The 22,185-nt window shown below is 39.1% G+C and overlaps 1 protein-coding gene across 23 annotated transcripts in view; it reads right to left on the reverse strand.

Moving 5' to 3' along the window:
- CADPS (calcium dependent secretion activator) overlaps nucleotides 1-22,185 on the reverse strand; it is a 483,094-nt gene that overhangs the window by 98,910 nt on the left and 361,999 nt on the right. For 6 of the 23 annotated variants that reach the window (XM_045990925.1, XM_045990924.1, XM_045990910.1 and 3 more), the window contains 7 exons: nucleotides 21,481-21,582; nucleotides 19,914-19,977; nucleotides 19,375-19,498; nucleotides 16,972-17,040; nucleotides 16,083-16,100; nucleotides 4,222-4,328; nucleotides 2,985-2,993 (listed from right to left, as the gene is read on the reverse strand). In XM_045990925.1, the coding sequence (XP_045846881.1) occupies nucleotides 2,985-2,993; nucleotides 4,222-4,328; nucleotides 16,083-16,100; nucleotides 16,972-17,040; nucleotides 19,375-19,498; nucleotides 19,914-19,977; nucleotides 21,481-21,582 (493 nt within the window). The remainder of the gene's footprint in view (nucleotides 1-2,984; nucleotides 2,994-4,221; nucleotides 4,329-16,082; nucleotides 16,101-16,971; nucleotides 17,041-19,374; nucleotides 19,499-19,913; nucleotides 19,978-21,480; nucleotides 21,583-22,185) is intronic. The other 17 variants (XM_045990926.1, XM_045990913.1, XM_045990908.1 and 14 more) reach the window with 7 other exon arrangements.

Consider the following 22,185-nt stretch of genomic DNA (forward strand, 5'->3'; position numbering starts at 1 on the left):
GCACAGAAACTTAGGATTCTAGGGTGAAGATAATTTAAATATAGTAGTTGTAGGAGAAATGAAGACCAAATCTATTTCTGCACACCCAAGGTCATTCCTCCAGAACTTCATCATCAAACCTGACTCTCAAGAAGGAGAAAAAGATTCTGGCAATGGTAAAAGCAAACCAAACCAAACCAAAAAGTCACTATCATAATTTCAAAGGAGTAGAATCTCTATGACTGGGTGGGCAAGGCAAGCTTTCAAATGAAAACAAAACAAAACCAAAAAACTGCCCAGACCCAACAACTACATTTATTTTATGCTTGCTCATACAGGTGAATGCTGTTTTTGTACCTGAGTTAACTCAAAGTTCGTGAGCATCTAAAGTCTTTGGAAATCTTTTCCGAAGACAACAGGGAGGTTTACTTTGGCTTCTAATTACTTACCTGGTGCATTTCATTATTTAAAGGAAAAGATGTATGCTTTAGAAATACAGTCCACCACACTGAACACATTGTATATTCTGTACACAAACTACATGTATATATGTACCCCTTTGTATACCACAATACATATATACATATACATACGTATACATAGAGAGAGAGAGATTGGAAAGGTGGAGCAATGGTACATGAAGGCATAATTCCTGTGTGTGTGTGCATGCGTGTGTGAATAACTTAGGCTCTGAGAGCAGAATTAAGCTGAAATTAAGAGGTAAATAAGGCAACTGCTACTGTATTGTGCCTGGGTGTATGTGTGATGCATTTCTAGCTGATAAGCATGTTTTTTCTTAGGGCATTTAATTACCTTGTACTGGAATTAAAAATGGTTCTAAGGGTTATTGTTTTCTTGGTGGGTGAGGCCAGTCTGCTTGTCACTTTCATTTGTGTGGTACCAACAAACAGCACAGATCTATAGCCAAGATTCATGCTCAGGATTTAGCAATTTTCTAGAGTTTATTGAGCCCTCAGAATATACAGTGAGTACTGATCAGTGGAAAAAAACCTTCATACTTAATTCTTTGGGCAGAAAACCTCATCTTAAATGTACCAGAGCAAATTCTACCTCTTTAGTTGTAGCACAGGGGCTGTTGACCCAGCTATACCTAGAAATCAGTTGGGCAGTTTTTAAAAATTACTAATAGTTGCCCTTCCCCACGAGATTCTGATTAAGGGAGCTGGGGTGAGACCGTGGCATCAGCCATTTTCAAGAGCTTTCCAGGTGATTGCAAAGACCACTCTACCTTGAAATGAGCCCATTCTTCTTTCAACATATGCTGTCTGTACCACTCATTTGGTACTTTTCACAAAGGTTTTGTCCTTTTCATGATCACATATTCATATATTTTGTTTTCTTAGCAATTTGTCCCTAATAAGACAACAGCCAAGCTTTGTTGAGAACTTACTATATGCCAGGCATAACTCCAGATACTTTATTTAATGTGGCCTTCCATCCCAACGATGACCATCTGAGGCAGATTCCATTGTTATCTCCCATTTACAGAATTAGACCGGTTAAGTCACCAAGTTGAGATCACAGAGCAATGAGGAGGTAAAGCCGGAATTCAAACTCAGGCTTCTCTAGCATGGAACCTGAGCTCTTGGCCACTCTGCCCTGTATTGTTTGAAGGCCAAGACCACCTTATAACTCCTTGTCCTTCCAAAAAGCACTGAGGTGGTAGCCTCAGTGTACAGCAGATAGGTAGTTTTTGATTGATGAGTGAAATTTTTGTGGTTGGGTGAAATTACTAATTCAGGAAATAATCTTGTACATTTATCTAAAACCAAACTGAGTCTCCAAATTCCAAAGTATGCTGAAGCTTTCAGTTGTAACTCCCCAAGTTAGTAAATGAAAACAGAATTGAATTTATTTCTACTCTATTTATTTACCCTGAATGGCTTTTGGATGTGTAAGATTAAAATATTTTTATGATGATGGTTATTAGGGCAGCTTAAGATGATGATTAGCACTTACTGAAAGACAGGCTTTCTGGAAAGGAAAAGAAAAATGTCTTCTTTGGCCTATCAACTTCCCTTTGGTACCTCTTTTGAATAATTTGGGAAAATATCCATCCTTCCTTAGCCTGTAGCAGCCTCAGAGAATAACAGGATTACAAATTAAGCATGTCTGTCATTTTTCTTCTTTTACTTAAAATCATAGCAGCACCGCTGTGACCGGGGAAAACGATCCTCTTCTCAGCCGTGTCTGCAGAAATGTGTAGATTTGGTTCAACATTGTGGGAAAAGCCTCAACATCCCGATCAGGGGAAGGCCTCTGGAGATGGTCTGGTGGACACCCAGAAGGGACATACTTACCATCCCTTAAACCTCAAGGGCCCCCAATGTGAAGAGGACATCCTATAGGATGGAGTCAAAAAAAATTCTAGCCCAACTTAATTTTGTATGTCTGGAGGCATGTCCATGTTCGGAGGGTGTTGATTTGGGTCCTCTTCTCTTTCCTGGCTGTGCACTGCTGGGTGCTTTGGAGATAGTTACACTCACCTCAAGGGGTCTTCACCCCATTCTTAAGAGGGTTTTTGGGGAAAATATGATTCTTTGGCACTCTCTCTATATATAAATACTGTATATATGATTCACATACAGACAGTTGTAGAGGAAGATTAGTATCACTCTGGCCAGCTACTGGTTACTACGGTTGGTACTCATCTGCTGTGAGAAAGGGAAGTACAGACGGACATAGGAAACTAAGACAGGCTAAGGACAGAATCCAGGCAGGTGGGAGGCGCGTGTTGGGATGTAACTGCAGTTGTTGTTAGGTATATCAATCGCTTCATGCACGCACAAGAGAACCCCCACATTTACCCTGCCGTGGAGGGCCACCATTTCACAAGCAGTCCACTGGAAGTTGCTGTTACATTCCTTGGGTCAGTGTTAGAAAGCAGGAGCACCCAGGAAAAGTCCCAGTAGAAGACATGGTACTGGAAGGGCATGCACAGACTATGACAGCAGGTGGCTGGCTCATTCGGTTTAGTCACATACCTCTTTTCCCTGCCACGATCGGCCGTGATTGAGTGGAACAGTAGAAAAACAGGGAGGAAATTTAAATATGCAATCAGGCATTAGTCGGGACGATTGGATTTATGGTGTATTATATATTATTTAACTATACTGTCAATTTTCATTTATCATGGGAATGATCATTTTAAGTGCTTGAGAACTTGCTTTTATGGAATGTCTTGTTTCCCCTTTTGCTGTAGTATTAACTGGAGAGGAAGAGTGACAATTAGTGCAGTCTTCAAAAAGGTTATTATTATTATTTTTTAATATTTTATTTATTTGACAGAGAGAGATCACAAGTAGATAGAGAGGCAGGCAGAGAGAGAGAGGGAAGCAGGCTCCCTGCTGAGCAGAGAGCCCGATGCGGGACTCGATCCCAGGACCCTGAGATCATGACCTGAGCCAAAGGCAGCGGCTTAACCCACTGAGCCACCCAGGCGCCCCCAAAAAGGTTATTTTTAAGAGCAATGATTTTAAATCTCAGTTTTGAGACAAGAACTGATAAAATAGTTTGACAATAATGGAATCTTGGAATCTTTTTTTTTAAGGGTTGTTTTGTTTAAGTCCTTACAGGTTTGGGATTTAGTTGGCCTTGAAATCCCTTGGTTTACAATGATTATCAAATGATCATTTTGACTGTGGTTCATAAGAAAAAAAAAAGAAAAAGTAAGCTGTATCTATTAAGATGTATGCTGGCAATTCGACAGGTTGAACAACACAGAATAATTTGCTGCCATCACTGCATTTAGCAACCTAGGTCATCTGAGATTAACAAATGAAGACGCTAGTGCAAGCAGAGAGTAAGTTACAGAGATAAATTCAAAAACATGGCCTGTGATCCACACACCAAATAAAATAAATAGAAACAACAAGGTAGCAACAATGACAACCACAGAAGACCAAAAGTATTTTGTGTATTCTGGACAATAACCATATGCTGCTTGAATAAATTGTCTTTAAAATATACTCACCTCTTTTGCTTGTTGCTAGAAACATCTGAAAACTTAAGCTGAAATGGACAACACGCAACCACTTTTTGCTTGTTTTACCCAACCTTCCAAAAGCTTCTCCTTTCCTTCTTCCCCTTTCCTTCTCTTTGCAAGGCCAGTTAAAAGAAAATGGATGTTAAGGCATCTTGTTCATGTCACTGATAGGATCAGTTCTGCACTTTTCAGCTAAGGGACACCCAAAGAGACATTTTCCCACCATGCCTGCTCACCTCTGCGTGGTGCTCCTCATTCTGTTGGAGAACCTCAATGACTAGTTCAGCAAGTCGGATTGTGTCTTCGAGCTTTTTGGCAGGAGTGATTAACCGGCCTACATTTTCTGTAGTACAAGAATTTATGTTAAAATTCAGTGAACACTTTAGGCTAGTTTTGTGGCCATTAGAACTAGTGGATAAGAAATGTCAAATAGTCACCAATTTATTTTTTAAAGTTTCATGCAAATGTTAAGTGCCACGTAATTAGTAGTGAGCAAACCATAAAGCCATTTTGCTATTATCACCATCATTAGAATACATCTGAAGAAAAAGCAGTGCTCCAGCTTCAAATTTGCATAGTAAGCTATCTTAAGTTTATGACAGCCCATTTCAAATTTAGTGACATTTTGTACACATGTTCTTTAAAGACAGCATAAACATACTATCTCAGATCGTTCTCTAGACTGCTATGACCTTTGTTTCCTGCATTTGTGTCTGAACATTCAATGTTACAGCATTGTTTTTCATTACAGGCCTGCACGTTTAACAGGCCTGCACGTTCACTTTGAACAAACAGAATCAAAGGTCTGGCTGTTAGTTGCCCGGGGAGGAGACTGAAATTTAAGGGACATTCCTCCTGGGCCATTAGATAGAAGGCAGCACAGAACCATTAAAAGGGTGTTGGGGATAGATTACTGGATGAACTGGTGGTAGTCTGTGCCACCTGTTGGTACAATTGAAATTTTATCAGGTGGGTGGCAACAATGTACTTGGAACTGCTTCTTTGTTTTTAATTTTTATAGTGTTGAAAGCCTTGTGTTTTTATGTGACTCAAGAACAAACTGGACCCTGGCTGATGTTGATTTTTTTGTAGATTTTTTTTTTTTAAGATTTATTTATTTGACAGATAGAGATTACAAGTAGGCAGAGAGGCAGGCAGAGAGAGAGAGAGAGAGACGGAAGCAGGCTCCCAGCTAAGCAGAGAGCCTGATGCGGGGCTCGATCCCAGGACCCTGGGATCATGACCTGAGCTGAAGGCAGAGGCTTTAACCCGCTGAGCCATCCAGGCGCCCCTTCATGGATGTTTGATAAGGTCATTATGCTACTAAAAATTAAGAACTTTTCTCCTGGGGGGAAAACAGCAATATTTAAAATATAAAGGTTTTCTAGGCCAATGAAATTGCTTGAATTTAACCAGTCTGCACTCACAGGAGATCTTTTATTTCATGCTGAAACCTTCAAACCTTGAAGCCTCAGAGTCCTTTGGAACACAAAGAGTATAAGAGCAATAAGGATCCGTTAGTGTGAGTCCCTAGGCAGGTATATATGTGCACAGAAAGACTGCCAAAACTTATTTTTATCTCTTCATCTAAAGCAGATACATTTAGGCTTCAGGTTTTTCTAGCTAGCTAAGGGATATTATTCAATACCTCACAAGAAGGTTTTGTTGTTGTTTGCATTGTTGTTTTTGGGTGGATGGGATTTAAACAAAATCTTGGGTGATTGCTAATTTACAAAAGAAATTTAAGAGAGTCGTATAATTTTCCTTTATACATTTCTTAGATAGGGGAAGAACATGTCACATGATTAGTAATCAGGGTTTAATAATGAAAAACAAATTCTGTGAAGCACTATGCAAAAAGAGTGTCTCAGCCAATGGAAACTAAGAATGGTAGATGGGGTTGGGTATGATTGCCAAGGTACTTAAAGTTTTAGTCCAACAAGGTCCAATGACTGGTGTGAAAGTGGCTTTCTGGATTTAGGCCGATGGACTGCAACGTTGTCTCTACTGGGTGTAGGTGGAAATGTGGCTGGATATGGCTAGGGCATGAAGTGGGGGAGCAGCAGGGAACATAACTATACAGATCAGGTGGGGAATATCCAACACTCAAAAGAAGGAAAAGTGCAGAGTTTAGGGTTGGTTGGCTCATTGCCTGGTCCAGAGCAATAAATACATGGGGAAAGAATGAGTGACAAGATTGACTTCTATGCTTTGGGGGCACCTAGCCCATGTATAATTTCATAAATGGGCTATCATAATTTCATCAGTAGACTTTCAGGCATTTCTACAAACATACTGTGTATATATGTTTGAGTAATATGTGTAGAATGAGGTATTTGCATTTTGATAGTAAATATGCATAAGCTACTATTTTTTATTAGTTGGTATTCACATTTACACATCAATTTGCAAATTCCTCATCCTATGCTTATTACCCATTCGACACATACACCCACATACACACATCACACACTTACATACATTTTCTATTAACCAGACAAGCCTGCACATTAATACAAATCTGCCGGAAATCCCACTTGGGGCACATCTTTGAAATCTCTAGCTTTAAGAATAAAGAACATTGTCCTTTGGGTGGAATACTCACCACATCTAGGGGAATTATAGGTATACATGACATATGATATAGACATGAAATAATTCCCACCAATATTTTTATGTATTTTCATTTAAAGACTGAATGATTTTTGTGTTTGGAGAAATCCAAGATGCTTAAGCTAGGACCACCTGAAGATTTGTTTTAATATGCAGTACTCTTAGATTGACTACAATATATATTGATAGATACACATGAAGTGTATATGTGCATGCAGCCATTCTAAGTGTGTGCACATGTACACAGATATGTGTATGCCTGATGTATATATACAAACAGTATGTTTAATAAAACCTTTTGCAATTTTACTTTAACACGCAACCATTAAAATAAGCAGGTTAAGGATCCTTTAATCTAGGATGCTTGATCTTCCAATTAACCCATGTAACAGACTTTCATTTACTTTTAATTAGCTGCAATACCATTATCTATAGATCAAGCCACTTTATTGAGACACAACACTATTTTCTTCTTCATTTGCATATCTAACTGACTAGCTAAGTGGCAAAAATGGCACTAAAAACAACTTTTCTAAGATGTTGTCTTTAAAGAAAATATCGTGTAAAATCCTCTAGCACATCCTCCCTCCCCCCATCAGAGGTCAAGGAGAAATTTGTGCTTAGACATGATTTTTTTTTTTTTTTTGTCACTTCTGCTGTCTTGAAATGGATTTCAACATTCCTATCACCCAATCTTGTACTAGCTGGAGCACTGAAGAAGGGGAACTAAAACTACCATATACTTAGTAAACATTTCATACAACAGAATTGAAGCTCATAACATAAAAAAAATCATCATGCAAAATGTTATGCAACAACAATGTTATTTTGTGCTGACATTGAGATTTGAAAATGTTGCATATGTCAGACATAGCTAGACAAAAAAATGTGGACATTTGGAAATAAATGCTCTCTTTCGACTGTCTTAAAACCTACAGTGTCAAACTTGAGAGCCTGAGCCTCAGATTAGTATTCCAAACCGAAACAAAATTTCAAGAAGAAAAATGAACAGAAAAGCAAACTAAGCTAGGAAGCTGCTGAATAAAGGAATGGTAGAAGTTTACAGTACTTGGTTTTGGCCTAGGCATGCCTTTGAGCCTCTGATATAACATGCTGGTCTGCTTTTGGGTGGGTGGAGGAGGCCCAGGAGGTGGCGGGGGAGCTGCTCAGGAAGGTGAGGAGAGACAGTAAAAAAGGAAAGAGACAATGTGACTTTCACAAAGGTGACAAGGAAGATGATGAAGTCTGAAAAGAACAACCAAACAAGCGACAATGATGAAACACAGAGGGAGAGCTGCTGATTTCTTGGAGTCACTGCAATATTACAGAGGTACGACACTGTGACAAGGGACGCGACTCTTACCAGCATCACCTGTACCACCCTACCCGTACACTCAGAGGCTGAATGCGAACACGGGATGCCTCTCTCCAGATGGGTATACATGAATGATGGTAGCAGCATCATTGACAGAAAGAAGATACACTTTTGTTCAATGAAGAGCGCCTCTATGTGAATAGCTCCTTCCTCTTTCCAATGAGCAGCCGACTTGATGGATCTGGCTTCTCACTCTCAATATGCTACTTAACTTTCTTATGTAACGTTTCACCTTCTCCTTAAACCACTCTGTGCTTCAGGTTCCTCAGCTATGAAGTGAGAATATTAGTATCTTTCTTTGCGTACCTTGTGGGACTGATGATAAGAGCAAATAAAACAATGCGTGGACAGAGCTCTGTAAAAAACCTAAGGTGCCTACAAACGTTTACTATTCTTTCCAACACTGTGAGAAGGCAGGAATTAATTGCTTTACAAAAGCAGATGAAGGGCCATTATTAGTTCAAGTGAGCTAGGGAATATTCTTGCTCCCTTTGTGGAATTTCAACATGTCAAAATCTGTCATTTTGGGGGAAAATGTGTGGTATCTGATTGTTTCCAGCTCATTTAATTATTTTCAATTTGGAATTCTCATGGTTTTTATATTGTGGGTTGAATCATATATAAAAACTTGCCAGCTTATCAAATATGTTACTTGCTATTCCAAATGTTAGAATACTGTAATCAGCACTTGACCCATCTGTCATGTGGTTTACGATATCAGCACAGCAAACATCCTATAACAATAGTCTCTCCTTCAATACAGACACAGAGCACTATCAGCTTCTAGAGTTCTCTCTCTTTAATGAGTGTCTCATTAACCTTAGACCTGCTCCTTTTTAAGAGTTCTTCATTTATAAAGCAATCTGTATGGTGAGGGGGGACACACTACATTGCCAAGTTTGCTTCTTGGTTTGCTTGAATTTTCAACTGGGAAAATGAATCTTACTGCAGGCTTATAGGAAATGGAATTCTAGCAACATTAATAAAAATATGAGAAATAAGGCTAAATATAATACTCTAGTGAAACCATCTATTGTAAACAAAAGTTGATGAGGTCTTTTGCTTGTGGACAGGACCCCCTCAGGGTTTTGAATACAGGACTTAAAAAAAAAAAAAAATTACCAGTCTCCTCTTATATAGATCTTTTGTTTGGAAAAAAACTGTGCCTAAGTAGAATTGGAAAAAATCAGTGTGGAATTAAAGCTATTTAAGGGAAGGCAACTACTGATGCTTTCTTTATGAAAAAGTACTCCATATTCTAATCTGTTTGTTAAAATCTGGTTTTCCACCTACAGCTGTACTGAAAGTTAGGTACATCTCTGGTAACTCATCCTCATGGCTCTTTCAGTGAGTGCGTGTTACCTGAGCATGCCATTTTCATGGTGACTTCTTATTCATTCTCACCCAGAGAGCTGAGCCTGTGTAGAGAAACACTTGCCCTAGTGGTTTATAAAACAATGATGTGTCCCCGGGCTGATCCAGAACCACCCCCCATCCCCCTTGAGGCAGCCGATACATATTTCAGCTCAGTGGGTCTTGATAAAAATTCGTAAAGGGATTCCCTCCTGCCAACTGCCTGTCCAGAATTCTGACAGTGAGGTTTGCCACCATAGAAAAACAAGCTCCCTATTTTTTTTTTCTTCGCAGAGCAAAACAAAAACATCATACCTTGGTTTCCAACTTCATTTACCCAATTACCATTGCTCATGTTTACACAATTAAATCTGCTTGGCTTCCAGAGAGAGAGTTAAATGTGACTGTAGAAAAACAAAAAGAGAATTCCTCTACATGCTCAGCTAAGCCAAGGAAGAGAAGCATCCAGGAGCGAGAGACACTCCAATTAGCCCTTAAATAACCTGACCATCTCTGCTTCCAATGAGGGAATTGCCAGTCCCTGAAATATCATGAGAGATGGATATGGTTGATGGAAAACCCACTTACTGCCAAGTTCCAACCTATTGAGGTGTTACTGAAAATGCCAGTATTAGTATTATGCTATCACTGGAAATAACTAGGCTGTAGCAATTTGCTACTATTTGGGAGTGGGTGGGTGGGTGGGGACAAGAGCTAGAATGGGAAGAGAAAGCTCAGTAGATTGCCACGTCCCCCTTTCCAGAGTACACTACCTCTCTAAAATCATGGCTCCATGGACCGCACATTTGCTGCAAGGTTACATTTCAGCATAATTTCTTCAGTGAGGTTATCTATTATAGACATTTGATGCCTTGCATCTTCAAAACTCCCTTTCAGAAGATTTCATCCCTACCACAGCAAAGCATATGGTAATAAAGATGTGGATGAATCAATGGATCAATTTCTCCACTCTTCATATAGCTATTTTTGTCTCTTCCCTATAAGGACATGGGCAGCATGGCCTATCCATTCTATTTCCAAAATGTCTCTTGATTTTGTCTTTCACTGTATTTTAGGTCATGTGCCCACGCTCTTGCCGATGGCATAGACATGCAATTCATCTCGCCATCTCCACCTCAACTGTTGCTAAAGACTGCCAGGCAGATTTTAGTCCCTTTTTTCCTCTGAAGTTCATTGCCTACGTGGCAGCCAGAGTGACCTCGTAAAGCACCTATCTGAGCCTGTCATACCCCTGCTCAGAAGCCCTTAATAAGAGCTATACCTTCATATGCAATAGCAAGAGTGTGCCTCCCAATAGCAGGAGTGTCCACCTCCTCTGTTGATACCTCTACATGAGCATATATGGCCCTTAAAAATAGCCAATTATATTCAATGTCAGTCTCTCCCTATACCCAAAGAATTTTGTATTTCTAGGGGCTAAAGTGGTCCCTGGTCCAGGGTCAGTCCTCAAATACTTGTGGAAGGAAATCCTCAGTGGAATCTACCCAGTGCAGTGCTTTCCTGGAAAAACAAATGCTCTGTAGTTGCATCATGCATGTAGCTATACAATAACTTTATCTGTTACCAACAGACCCTGGTTACTTAACAAATATACTAAACTCAATCACGAAATAGTAAACATTGTAACTTAAACTTCCAAACCAGAGAACAACTTTCAGTGTCTTGATGCAATTAAAAATGACTTAAGATCATTTAAAATATTTTTATTTAAGTTACATTATATCAACAAGGAAAAAATAATACTGTTATGTTTCTTCTCCAGTTTGGTATCTCTAGACACCAAATCAGTCTCTGAAGACTGAATTGTTGCACCTAAGAAAAATGAGCTTAATTCTGGCTATAGTGGACATCTGTTATAACCTTCCCCAGGAGAATTACTTCTCTACTACATGTGGTTTTGGTGGGAATGTCAAGGAATATCTTCTACAAATACAAGGGCAGTCATATGAGCCAAGCCAGGCCAATCACAACACCGCAATCGATCATGGGTAACATGATTGGCTCAGGGATTAACATGTGCCTCAAGCTGGGCCAATGAGGCCCTTCTCTGGAACATTATACAATTGCCTGGAAAGAAAAATTCTTTTTCCTCTAGGGTCATCTGCTAGGACAAAACCATGGTACTCCCAACTCCCCTATCACGACTCCCAGTCACATTAAAGAAGTCTGTCAGCAGTTGAAGAGATCAAAACACACTAAAATTCTTTATCCCCGAGTCAGTTCCTCCACACATTTCCTAGCTACCTGGGGCCTGGGGGGGGGGGGGGGCACGGAAATTCCCTTTTCTTAAGATTTTTGAGTTTTTTTTATTTTTGGGTTTTTTTTTTTTTTTGCCACTTGCTATAGCAAGAATCCTACTTTATTTTATTTTTTATTATTTTTTAAAAGATTTTATTTATTAATTTGACAGAGAAATCACAAGTAGGCAGAGAAGCAGGCAGAGAGGGGGGGGAAGCAGGCTCCTCGCTGAGCAGAGAGCCCTATGCCGGGCTTGATCTCAGGACCCTGGGATCATGACCTGAGCCAAAGGCAGAGGGTTTAACCCACTGAACCACCCAGGCGCCCCAGCAAGAATCCTACTTTAATTATTAAACATCCACGCGGTCCCGAACTAAGCTTTTATGTATATGACCACAAGCTCTTTGGGGCAGGATCTTGGGGGCATCTGAAAGGATGGTCAATAGAGGCAAACACTTCAACAAGGACAGGAATACCCCTGACAGTTCCTCCTGGGGAGCCAGCCCTCAACTTCGAGGACATCTCCTCTTGGGAATGTTTCAAAGACCCTGGCTTAGGCAAAATCTTGCAGTACCTTATATTTCCCTTTACCATAGTCAGCAGAATGTAATTATTTATTTTACACTTGTGTTCTCTACCTTATCATAAGCTGCTTTTGATAAATTGATAAATTTATCAATTTTGATAAATTTTGATAAATTTGACCATGGCTGCTTTTGCCCATTGCTCTGGGAACTTATTGGGTATTTAATATATATATATGTAGAGCTATATTACAATGTTTTATTTTGAAGTTTATGATAAAAGGACAAATCAACATCCCCCTAGATTTCACTGACATCCCAACTGCAATCCCTGGATGAGTAGCTTCGGCATCATGTGGGAGCTTATTTGAAATGCAGATTTCCAGGTCCACCAAAGATCTACTAGATCAGAATCTATGTTTTTAATAAGATCCTCAGGGATCTGTATGAACATTGAAGTTTGAGAAGCATTGTTTTATATTCTGTTTCTGAAATAAAATAGCATGTCTACACTACAAAACTGGATTTAGAAGTTTCTTTTTAAAGAAAATAAATAATAACAGCTAATATATATAGTGAGTATTTACTATGTGCCAGGTAGTGTGCTAAAATCTTTATTTGGAATATGTGTTTTGATCTTCCCAGCAGCCCTTTGGGGGAGGAACCATCATCAGCATCTTCTACAGAAAATAAAAATGAGGCTTTTTAAAGAAGTTAAAAAAAAATCATTGGACTCCAAATAGTGGTTTAAATTTTTGGTGTAACAATTCCTGAGTGCTCAGGCTGGTTCTGAAGTAGTATTTTCTTGGAGCCGTACATAAAGGATGTTAACATGTGAATACTGGACATCATCAGCAGTCATACTGAAAACTCATGCCAGTTAATGGATTGCAGGTGGGGCCATTATCTTGCGCCTGAAAGATAAGGTAGGGCATGAGGTGGGGGATCCTGAGTATGTGCAGGACCTTGGACCTATGGGAAGTTTGACCGGAGATAGGAAAAGATATAAAGTGTCCACTACAGAATCTGCTTGGCAGTCCTTTGGATGCTTTTGACCTGCTCTAACAAGTTTCTATCAATTGCAGGAAAAAAAACAAGTCCTCAGTTTTTTTGCAATCTTAGAGAATCTCAACTGCTAAGAAACTTCCCTATGAAAGGATTTTGACAATGACCTGGTTCCAGAAAAAACTGCTCTGGGTTTTGTTTGTTTGTTTTTTGTGGTCTTCTTGGATCAAAAGTTGTAGATATTTTGGAACTTAGTCACTGAATGAATGGGTATTGTCCCAGTTGGAAACGCTGCACAGTGGAAAGAAATAGAAGAGGGCTGTTGTTTGTATTTAGAAAGATCTGCGTTCAAGTCCTTCTTGAGAAAGTCACTTATTCTCTCTGAATTTGTAAAAGGGGCAATAATGAAGCCTTATTTACAGGAGTAAGATAAGATTAATTAGGTCCTCCATGTAAAGTCCTCAGCATAGTGCCTGGGCCCATAGTTGGGTTGTCAGTCTGTCTATCCATCTATTTAATCATATAAATCCTTGGCATATTTGAAGGAAAATTTGTTTTATTTCAAGTTCCAGTAGAATCCTTATGATACTCAGAAAATTATGCAAGTATTTAGCCAAGAATTGAGGCAAAACAGCAATAGCAGTGTAGACTTTCTCAGAGCTTACTGGGTTCAGAATGTGTGACAGTTTAAATGAAATGTATTTAAAATGATAGAATTCATTTGCAGGAGTCACAGCTTTTCTTTCATAGAGTAGCAGCCTTTTACATCTTTTTTTTTTCTTTTTAAAGACACTGTAATTAAACAGAACATTTAATTTCTAATAATGCCACCAGACAGAAAGCATAAGTCCACCAAAATGCCATATGCAGAGTCCCATAGCTTCTTGAAGCACAGCCTGACTAAAGAACTCTGCAGCTGTCCACCCCAATCTATATAGGGACTCCAGCTTTGCCCTGCCCCCTCCATCAGCTGGCTTTGCATACCCCTCTGCATGTTTGTGCTTTGTTCCCCCTAAGGAAATTGAAGAGGGAGGGGAAGGGTAAGAAAAAATATTCAGAGGTCAGAAAAGAAGCAATTATGATGCTGCTGTGCCTAGAAGAGATTCGGGACACACCAAGTTTCAAACCCATCTCTGCTTTAATCTTAACCTTTTAGGTCTAGTTTTACTCTTTCTGCTACCCAGTCCTTTCTGTCCATCATGGTTTAGGTAGTGTAATTTTTCTGGAGTGCAAAGGAAGCTACTCCCTTCCTTAAAAAGCCTTTACCTTTGGAAGTGAGACCTGTGGAGTTTTTCCCTTGAAAAATTCTTATGCATGGTAACGTTGGCATAGATTCTAGGCTAAGAACCTCTGGCCCACGAGATACAGTCTGAACCCCATTATTAAGGCATATATGAGATCTTGCCTCCTGCATACATTGCCATCATCAGCACCCATTACTGCCAGCACTGCACCTTGTCTTGCAATCATACCGAATTACAGAGTTTTAAGAGTGTGGCCTCTGTCTGGGCTCAGATTCTGGCTCTACCACTTACTCTTCTAGGAGTGTATTAATTAACCTGTGCTTCAGATGGTTCATCTCTAAAATAGGAATAATAGTAGTGTCTACCTCATAAGGGGTTTTGAAGATTAAATGAATTATACATTCAAAGTACTTATAGTCATACCTGGCACATAATACACATTGGATAAGAATTAGCTTTTTTTTTTTTTTTTTTTTTTTTAAGAACTAGCCATACAGTTTTATGCATTTGCACATATTCTATCTAGGATGTCCTTCTACCTACCAATCTCAGCTCCCTTTCACTGATTTGATTTATCTTTCAAGATGCATTTGAGCTCTCCACCCTTGTGAAAACTTCCATGGTTTTCTGATAATGCACTCTTACACATTGCTCTATCAATTGGTGTTACGGTGTACTGAATTTGTAATTTACATTTAGACATTTGCATATATGCTCCATAAGGTTAACAGCTACTTTCCTCTTGTTTATTAGTCTCTGGCTTTCACAACTGTACCTGGCATATGGTAGGCTCCCACTAAGCACTTATATAATGAATGAAAAAATAAATGAATGGATAGATGGATGGATGGATGAATGAATACCTTCTCTTTCAGGGAGAGAAAGGTTCACGTGTTTTGAATATAGGTTTGTGAGTCTTCAAATATTTCTTGCTCGCTTGGTGCTTGGCATGTGCACAAAACTGTTTTCTGAATTGATCTGAAATGCTTTGATTAAAAATGAAAAATGATCTGAAAAACTTTGATTAAATGAAATATGTTTAACTATCTTTTGAGGATTTTTTTTAGACTTAAAAACAATGGTCAAAAGCATGTATTTATTAAAGTTTTAAGTTAAAGATTTCCTCAAAATATGCTCATAAGTTTGGGGACCAAACAAGAAGAAAATTTCCAAAGCCAGAGAATTCTCTAAGATCTTTCCGCTCACGAAACTTCCAGCAACAGCCTGTGCTCAGCCACCCTCTATATGCAGCCTGTCTCATTACACGATACGCACAAGAACAACATGGACACAACTTCTCTCTGTCTTGGCTAATAAACATTCATCAAAGAACACAAACTTCTCAATAGGGAAGAAAACAGAAAAAAGAAATGAAAAACAAAGAGGAAAGTAGTTTGGTTCAGTAGCTTTAGTTTTTTTTTTAAGCACATGAGGCCAAATCACTGAATCCTGAAACCAAAGATGAAATGAAACTCCATAGCTAACCAGAGTTCTGTCCCTTCAAAGCTTATGCCTTTACAGAAATTCTGCTCTATAGAGGTCAACATCTAATGGGCAAGAGATATAGTTAGACAGCACAAATTAACTCCTTAAGTATCATTGCAACTCCACATCAGTCTTTCGGAGTCCATACATTAAGGAGCTCTTAAAAACAAAAACAAAAACAGAAACTGAATATAACTCAACAGTCCTGATAGTTTATAATGCATATACAGTTGGTTCACCTGCATCCTTTTGATTCTCTATTTGAAAGAGAGAGCACAACAAGGAGAGAAGAGAGAGAGAAACAAGAACACATATGCAGGATTAATGAGCAAATGGACCAAAATGCCCCCCACTTATGTGTGATACATGATATTGGAAGGAAAAGGTTGCCCTTGGGTTCCCACCGCCCCGAAGTGTGGGGGCCAGCAAAAATAGGCTCCTTCACAGAGGTGGAAAATGCTGCACAAATAGAAAATTAGTAAAATTAAGTTTAATGTGAAATCAAGCTATGAAACATACACGAACTCTCCAAGTGACAATTAAGTCATATGTTCTAGCCAGAGCTTAGAGGACAAGGACAAGTCAAAATCTCCAGAGAGAACAAGGAAAAGCTTCCCAGCTTGAAAGAGAATAGACAGGAGGCATATAAGATCTAATTTTTATAGAGAATGGACCACCTTGTGTGATCTTATACCCAAAATAGTTTGACATCTTAAACATGAAAAAGAAAGCATGATTTTGCCCCAACTGTCCTTTATCTGACACCTAACGCATTGCTCCCAGCCTAGCGGCTACCTTTTGATTGTGTACCAGTGACAAGCACTTTACAAATTGGGGTTACACACAAGCAAAGTAAAAATGCATTCAGGTCACAGACAGAGAATAACTGAAAAACTTACGGACAAATCTGAGTTCATCACAAACAAATGGCTTAATTGTCTAACCTGTTTTAGGCTGATAAAAAGTGACTGGACTTCTCACACTGGGTTTCACAGACAGAATCAACAGACAAGCCAATGCTAAAAAACTTGAAGCAAGGAGAGTGAGTTGGTTTGGATCTGGATTTTCTTGAAATAATGAAAACAGAAAGAGTGAAGACAGCATGGCGAGGAGGTGGTAGGTACTCACGAATGGTTAAATCCATCACTTGGGAGGCCAAGCAGAAGACAGGATGCTCATACATTTCTCTCTTTTTCCCTATAAAAGAGGATTTGGGCATGCAAGAGGCTTAGGTCAGAGGTAAAGAGGTTAAAGGTCATAGGTTAGAGGAATACGTTACATTAGCTCAAAGGAAAATAGCCACAGAGTATTTTGGGATAAACATAGGATAAAAGAAAAAGGAGTTTCAAAATTGGAGATCTACTGGATTAACCATTCAGCATGCCGTGAGTCACGAGAGAGATTGTGACCATGATTTTACACGTCTCTTTAGAATTGTTTGCAAGAGTACAATGACCAAAAACATCATGAGTAAAGGGAAACAGAATTTCATTGATTTAAGGCTCCAAGATACTAAGGATTTCAGACTTTAGTATCTAAGGCTCTTGAGGTATTTCTTCATAAACATAGTCTCCAGCAATATCACTACTTCTTTCCAAAATTCTCAGGGGACTAAGCTGTTAGTGCTCACAGAGGGGCTCAAATGTAAAAACATAAGATTTCTTTTCTGAGCATAGGATCAGAACCTTGTAAAAGAAAGTTGTTTGGTAGCAATATCTTCAAAGCTGCAATGTCTCGGCCTACAGTGGACTATGTTCATGAAAGAAAACCTGATACATGCAGCCAGAGGATGTTGGGTTGTCTGAATTAACAATCCCAGCATGCTTTGAAATTGGTGTCACAGCCACTTTTGCAGAGGTAACATCAAAAAGTGGCTGAGCCAATCACGGACAAGGAAGGAGAGAAGCGGAAGAGAGCAGGTAGTGTGGAATGAGGTACTTCTCTGAAAAGAGAGTTGGAAAAAAAAAGATTGGTTTCTTCAAAGAATCCCCAGACCTAAAAGTCACAGTGCAAAAGATAATTAACACAACCAAGAAGAATTGAGGCACAAAAGGAAATTACAGATCAGCTGATCTACTTTGGAAATGAATGCATTTTTACTTACAGATCTTAAAGTTTGTTTTTGGATATATTTATCTGAAAGAAGAGAGCAGATCTTACCAAAAGACTAGTAATAGCTAGACCAAGGCCTACAAGGCAACAGCCATGGCAACCGAACGTTTCTTGATCCCATCCCGTCTCTGGCCTTGCCTAGAATTATTAGGTACCTGGTTGACTTTACCAAATACAACCAATCATTATGTCCTGGGAAGGTAAGTGCTAGAACAATTATTTGCTAACATAGCCCTTTAATGATCTTCTTGTTCCTCTATTTTTGTCACTCATTACCAAGTCAAGAGTTGATAAACATCCTTTTAGTGCCCAATTCTTAAGTGTTTCTCCCTGGGTACATAGCAATGAATTCATTACCACTGGTACACAATTTGCATTGTCAGACAGACAAAATTGAGAGAGAGAGGACATGTAATGTACAGAACACTGCGATTTGACATGATCTTAACCTAATTCTCTAAAGAAACAAGGACTTCGGCAGGGTAAGTGATAGGGTTTTGGTGGTTGGTTAGACCTTTTTTTTTTCCCCCCAGTCAAGTCCTGAAGGCAGACAATGGGCATTTGCTGGTTTTAGTCAGGTGTTTCACATGTGAGAGAACATCAGATTCCAGAATGCGGACACATTGAGTTTTGCACACAGAACTTCCACATTTATACACTTACACCACTGGTCAAGTTGGGTGTGGTTTTCAAATCACCCTATAGCAGCCAACAGGGTAACAATGAAAAGTGATTAATACCTTTGCAAATGAATAGGTCCCAAAGAACCATATCTTCTCAAGTAGAGTTTACTCAAAGTGCGTTTTGGGTGATTACTTGATCATCAGTGCCTGCTTCCCTAAAACTTGAAAGGGCAGTGGTAACAACCATCCTAGGTCTGGAGCAACAAGAATGAATGAGATCTAAAGCAAACCAGGATCCATCAGAGACAGCTGGACACTAACCTGCCATCAAGTTTGAAATGTTACTAAAGACGATACTTTCAAGGGGCAAGAAAGAGTTAAGCAAAATCTTGATGTTGTTTGTTCCATGCTTGTTCTACCTCCAGTGCTATCAACAGTGGACAACAAAGGGCTTTGTTTTCCTCTATTTAAGGAAGGTAACAATCCTACAGAACTCTTTCATAGGAAAACTTTAGTCACAGAGCAAACTTAGTGCCAACACAGACTCTCAGAAGGACCTTAGTTACCTGATCACATCTTACACTCAGTATTCTTCCCTTAAAAAGACGGTTCCCTATGCCCCTGTTCTTCATTCATTTATTTGGCCACAGCCAAGGAAGCTTTCACATTTCAAGTGCTTTTTAACATACTCAGATGGACCACTGTTTTCTGGTGCCCATTAGAAAAGACAGACTCTTCTTCCCCAGGGAGGCATACCAAAATTTAAATAAAAACTGGGGGCAGAAGGGAGCCTTACCTTCGATTTTGGCATATTCTGATAGCCGGGAATAGTTGACTAAAGCAGCCTGCTCTAGACATTTCCGGATGACTGTTTTTACCTCCTCTTGTGGTACCGGGGTCACGATATCTTTCATCAAAACCTTTTGGTGAAAAAAAGAAAGATTATTGAGATGGTTCAACCAAATGTGTTACTCATTTATATTTCTTAAAGAGCTTGAGTTTAAAATGAGTTGTGAATGCCTCCTTGTGACTTAATATTGATTGAGAGCCATCATTAAAGAGAAAACACAGAACCATAACACACAGATAGGATGGCAAAGCCCATCTACGAATCGGGGAAGGGCCAGGAACATATCTTCAATATATGCTAACTATTTGGGAGTCTGGAGATAAAGTATCTAGAATTTTGGCAGGTTCCTCACGTTTATTCTGGTATTTGATGAATGGTAAATGAAGCCTTGAAAAATGACAAACTAGGTCATTCAACTATGATATTTCATTATGATTATGTTCATATCTGTATCTATGTAATTTGTCTTTTACTTTCATTCTTACCCTTTCCAAGAGCGACAGAGTAGCTTTTAAAGCACCTTCAGGTCGACCAAATGGAAAGCAATACCTAAAAAAGAGAAAATTCTTCAGGTTGCCCAAATATATTACATTTTAGCATGAAATATGCTGTGATTTGATTCTTATAGCAACTCTTTCTGAGGAACAGAAAATGCTTTTTATTTTGTCACGTTGTGTTATGTTAATCTGAATTCACACCATATATGTGTGTATATAATGTATATATGTGTATGTGTGAATAATGACTAAAGAGAGACTCTGCAAATGTCTGCAGCAGAAAGAATATTTAGAGTGATGACATAAGGCTCTGTTTAGATTTCTATTGTGAAGGAAAACCATTTGTTAGCTCTCATGTGACCTTCTATGTGATCACAGAGACCAGCACTAAAAAAGTATTAGTTGAAACAGGTTAAAATCCAAACACACTTATTCAAGTCTCCGAAGGATTACTATAGGAAACGAAGGAGTGTATTTTGAATAAATTCATGCTTTTGCTAAGTGTCCTTCTTTAATTGTGATTTTTAATTGTTATTGGATTTTTTGTTATTGGCAATACCTCTTGTGTACAGTGTGTAATCAATAAAAATTTGTCCAGGAGGATTTTGGTGGCGCAGATGGAACTATGTCGTGGATTCCTAAGAGTTCCATTGACTATTTCAGGCTGTCACAGAACCCTCCAGACACTGTTCCTTATGGTACAAAGGGACCAGCAGAGACTACTTGAATTCCGACTACGACCTATTCAGGTGTCCTGTGGATGGTCTGGCACAAGTCCTTAACTCTCTCAGCCTTGGGTTCATTTATATTTAATGGGGATTATAATAATGACCTTACCAAGTTGTTCTGGGAATAAAAAACTGAGTTAATGCCTAATTACCCTCTAATCCTGTATCTTGTGGTATAGGAAGTGTTTAATAAAAAGCAACTATTAACTATGCTATTATAAATGTTTTTACTATCTTTGAGTTACAATTTCAGGATCTCTAGAACCACCAATGCAGCATTACAAATGTCTGTTGGCTGCAAGGGAGAAGTGGGCTATGCGGTATAAGGCTGAAGCCTTGGACCTGCTTGCTGCCTTGCGTGTGTGGGGATAAGTCAATCTTCCAAGGCTGATCTAAGTTTCTCTCTTTCCCTGCATAGACAGTTAGTCCTGTTTCTGAGGTAAGGGAGAAAGTGGAGACTCTCGTGTGGGTCCCACTGCCTTCCTTCCCTGTTCATGTGATCTGATTCTCAGGATTTTTCACTGATCTAGGAACCTTGAAGAAACTTTACCTTCACCTTTGTTAATGGATTTTAAAAGAATAGACTGATGACCAGAGTCAGCTTGCGCAAGAAGGGCTCTGTCCTTTCAGTGGAAATAAAACACACTTAAGAACACAAAGTCTTCTGGCTATCATGGAAGGCTGTCCTACTGGTTTTCTCTTCCATTTAGTTATTTCTAAATCTCCAATGTGTCTCCTGATAGGTTAACAGTCTGAGAAAATCAAGCCCTTTATTTGCCTCTCCCCAGTGTCACCCTCCTAATAAGCCCCTCAACCCAGATCCTCACCTAAAATGTGTAATCTGATTTTCCAGCAGAACTCGGAGTCTCTCTTTGATTTCTTCAAAACGTTCCTTTTCTTCAACAGTCACGGTTCCAATTCCATCAGGCCTGAAAGAAGACATGCCATGAAGTGACGGGAACCTCATATGCTGACACCACGCAATCAAATCTTTAGCAGGAGGAAACTGTCCATTTTAAAAGAATGACTATAATGATCGATGTGACCTTAGGAGAAGTCCTGCTTTTCAGCTCTGGCTACTAAGGGGCATGGGGTATTTTGGGAATTATTGTCTGGAGACATTTGTAGAACTGTCGCTCACTTATTATGAAATGGTAAAATGTACAAACTGGTGGCTGTAAGGCTCAGTTTCTAGACCTTTTGTTTGGCTCACGGCTTCTTAAGATTTTGAACTCTTTGCCAGCATTTTCAAAGTTAGGGAAGTCTTATAACACAATTCTTTTCAAAATTCAGAACAACTGGTGTTTTAATTGGTGAGTGCCAAGTAAAAGCTACTTTCTTAGCTGGGGTAGGCACTCACCTGTCCATATCTCTAATTTGTATCTCTCTTGTAGGCTCCTAGGTTTGGGAACCCTGAATCATGGACACAAATTTCTATAAAAACCAGGTGCTTTGTAAATGTATGTCTTTCTCAGTGTTAAATGTTCTTAAGTGACTCAATTTCCAGCTTACAATTATACATGTTGAGATTA

Source organism: Meles meles, chromosome 20 (genome assembly GCF_922984935.1).
Source record: "Meles meles chromosome 20, mMelMel3.1 paternal haplotype, whole genome shotgun sequence".
Taxonomy (NCBI): Eukaryota; Metazoa; Chordata; class Mammalia; order Carnivora; family Mustelidae; genus Meles; species Meles meles.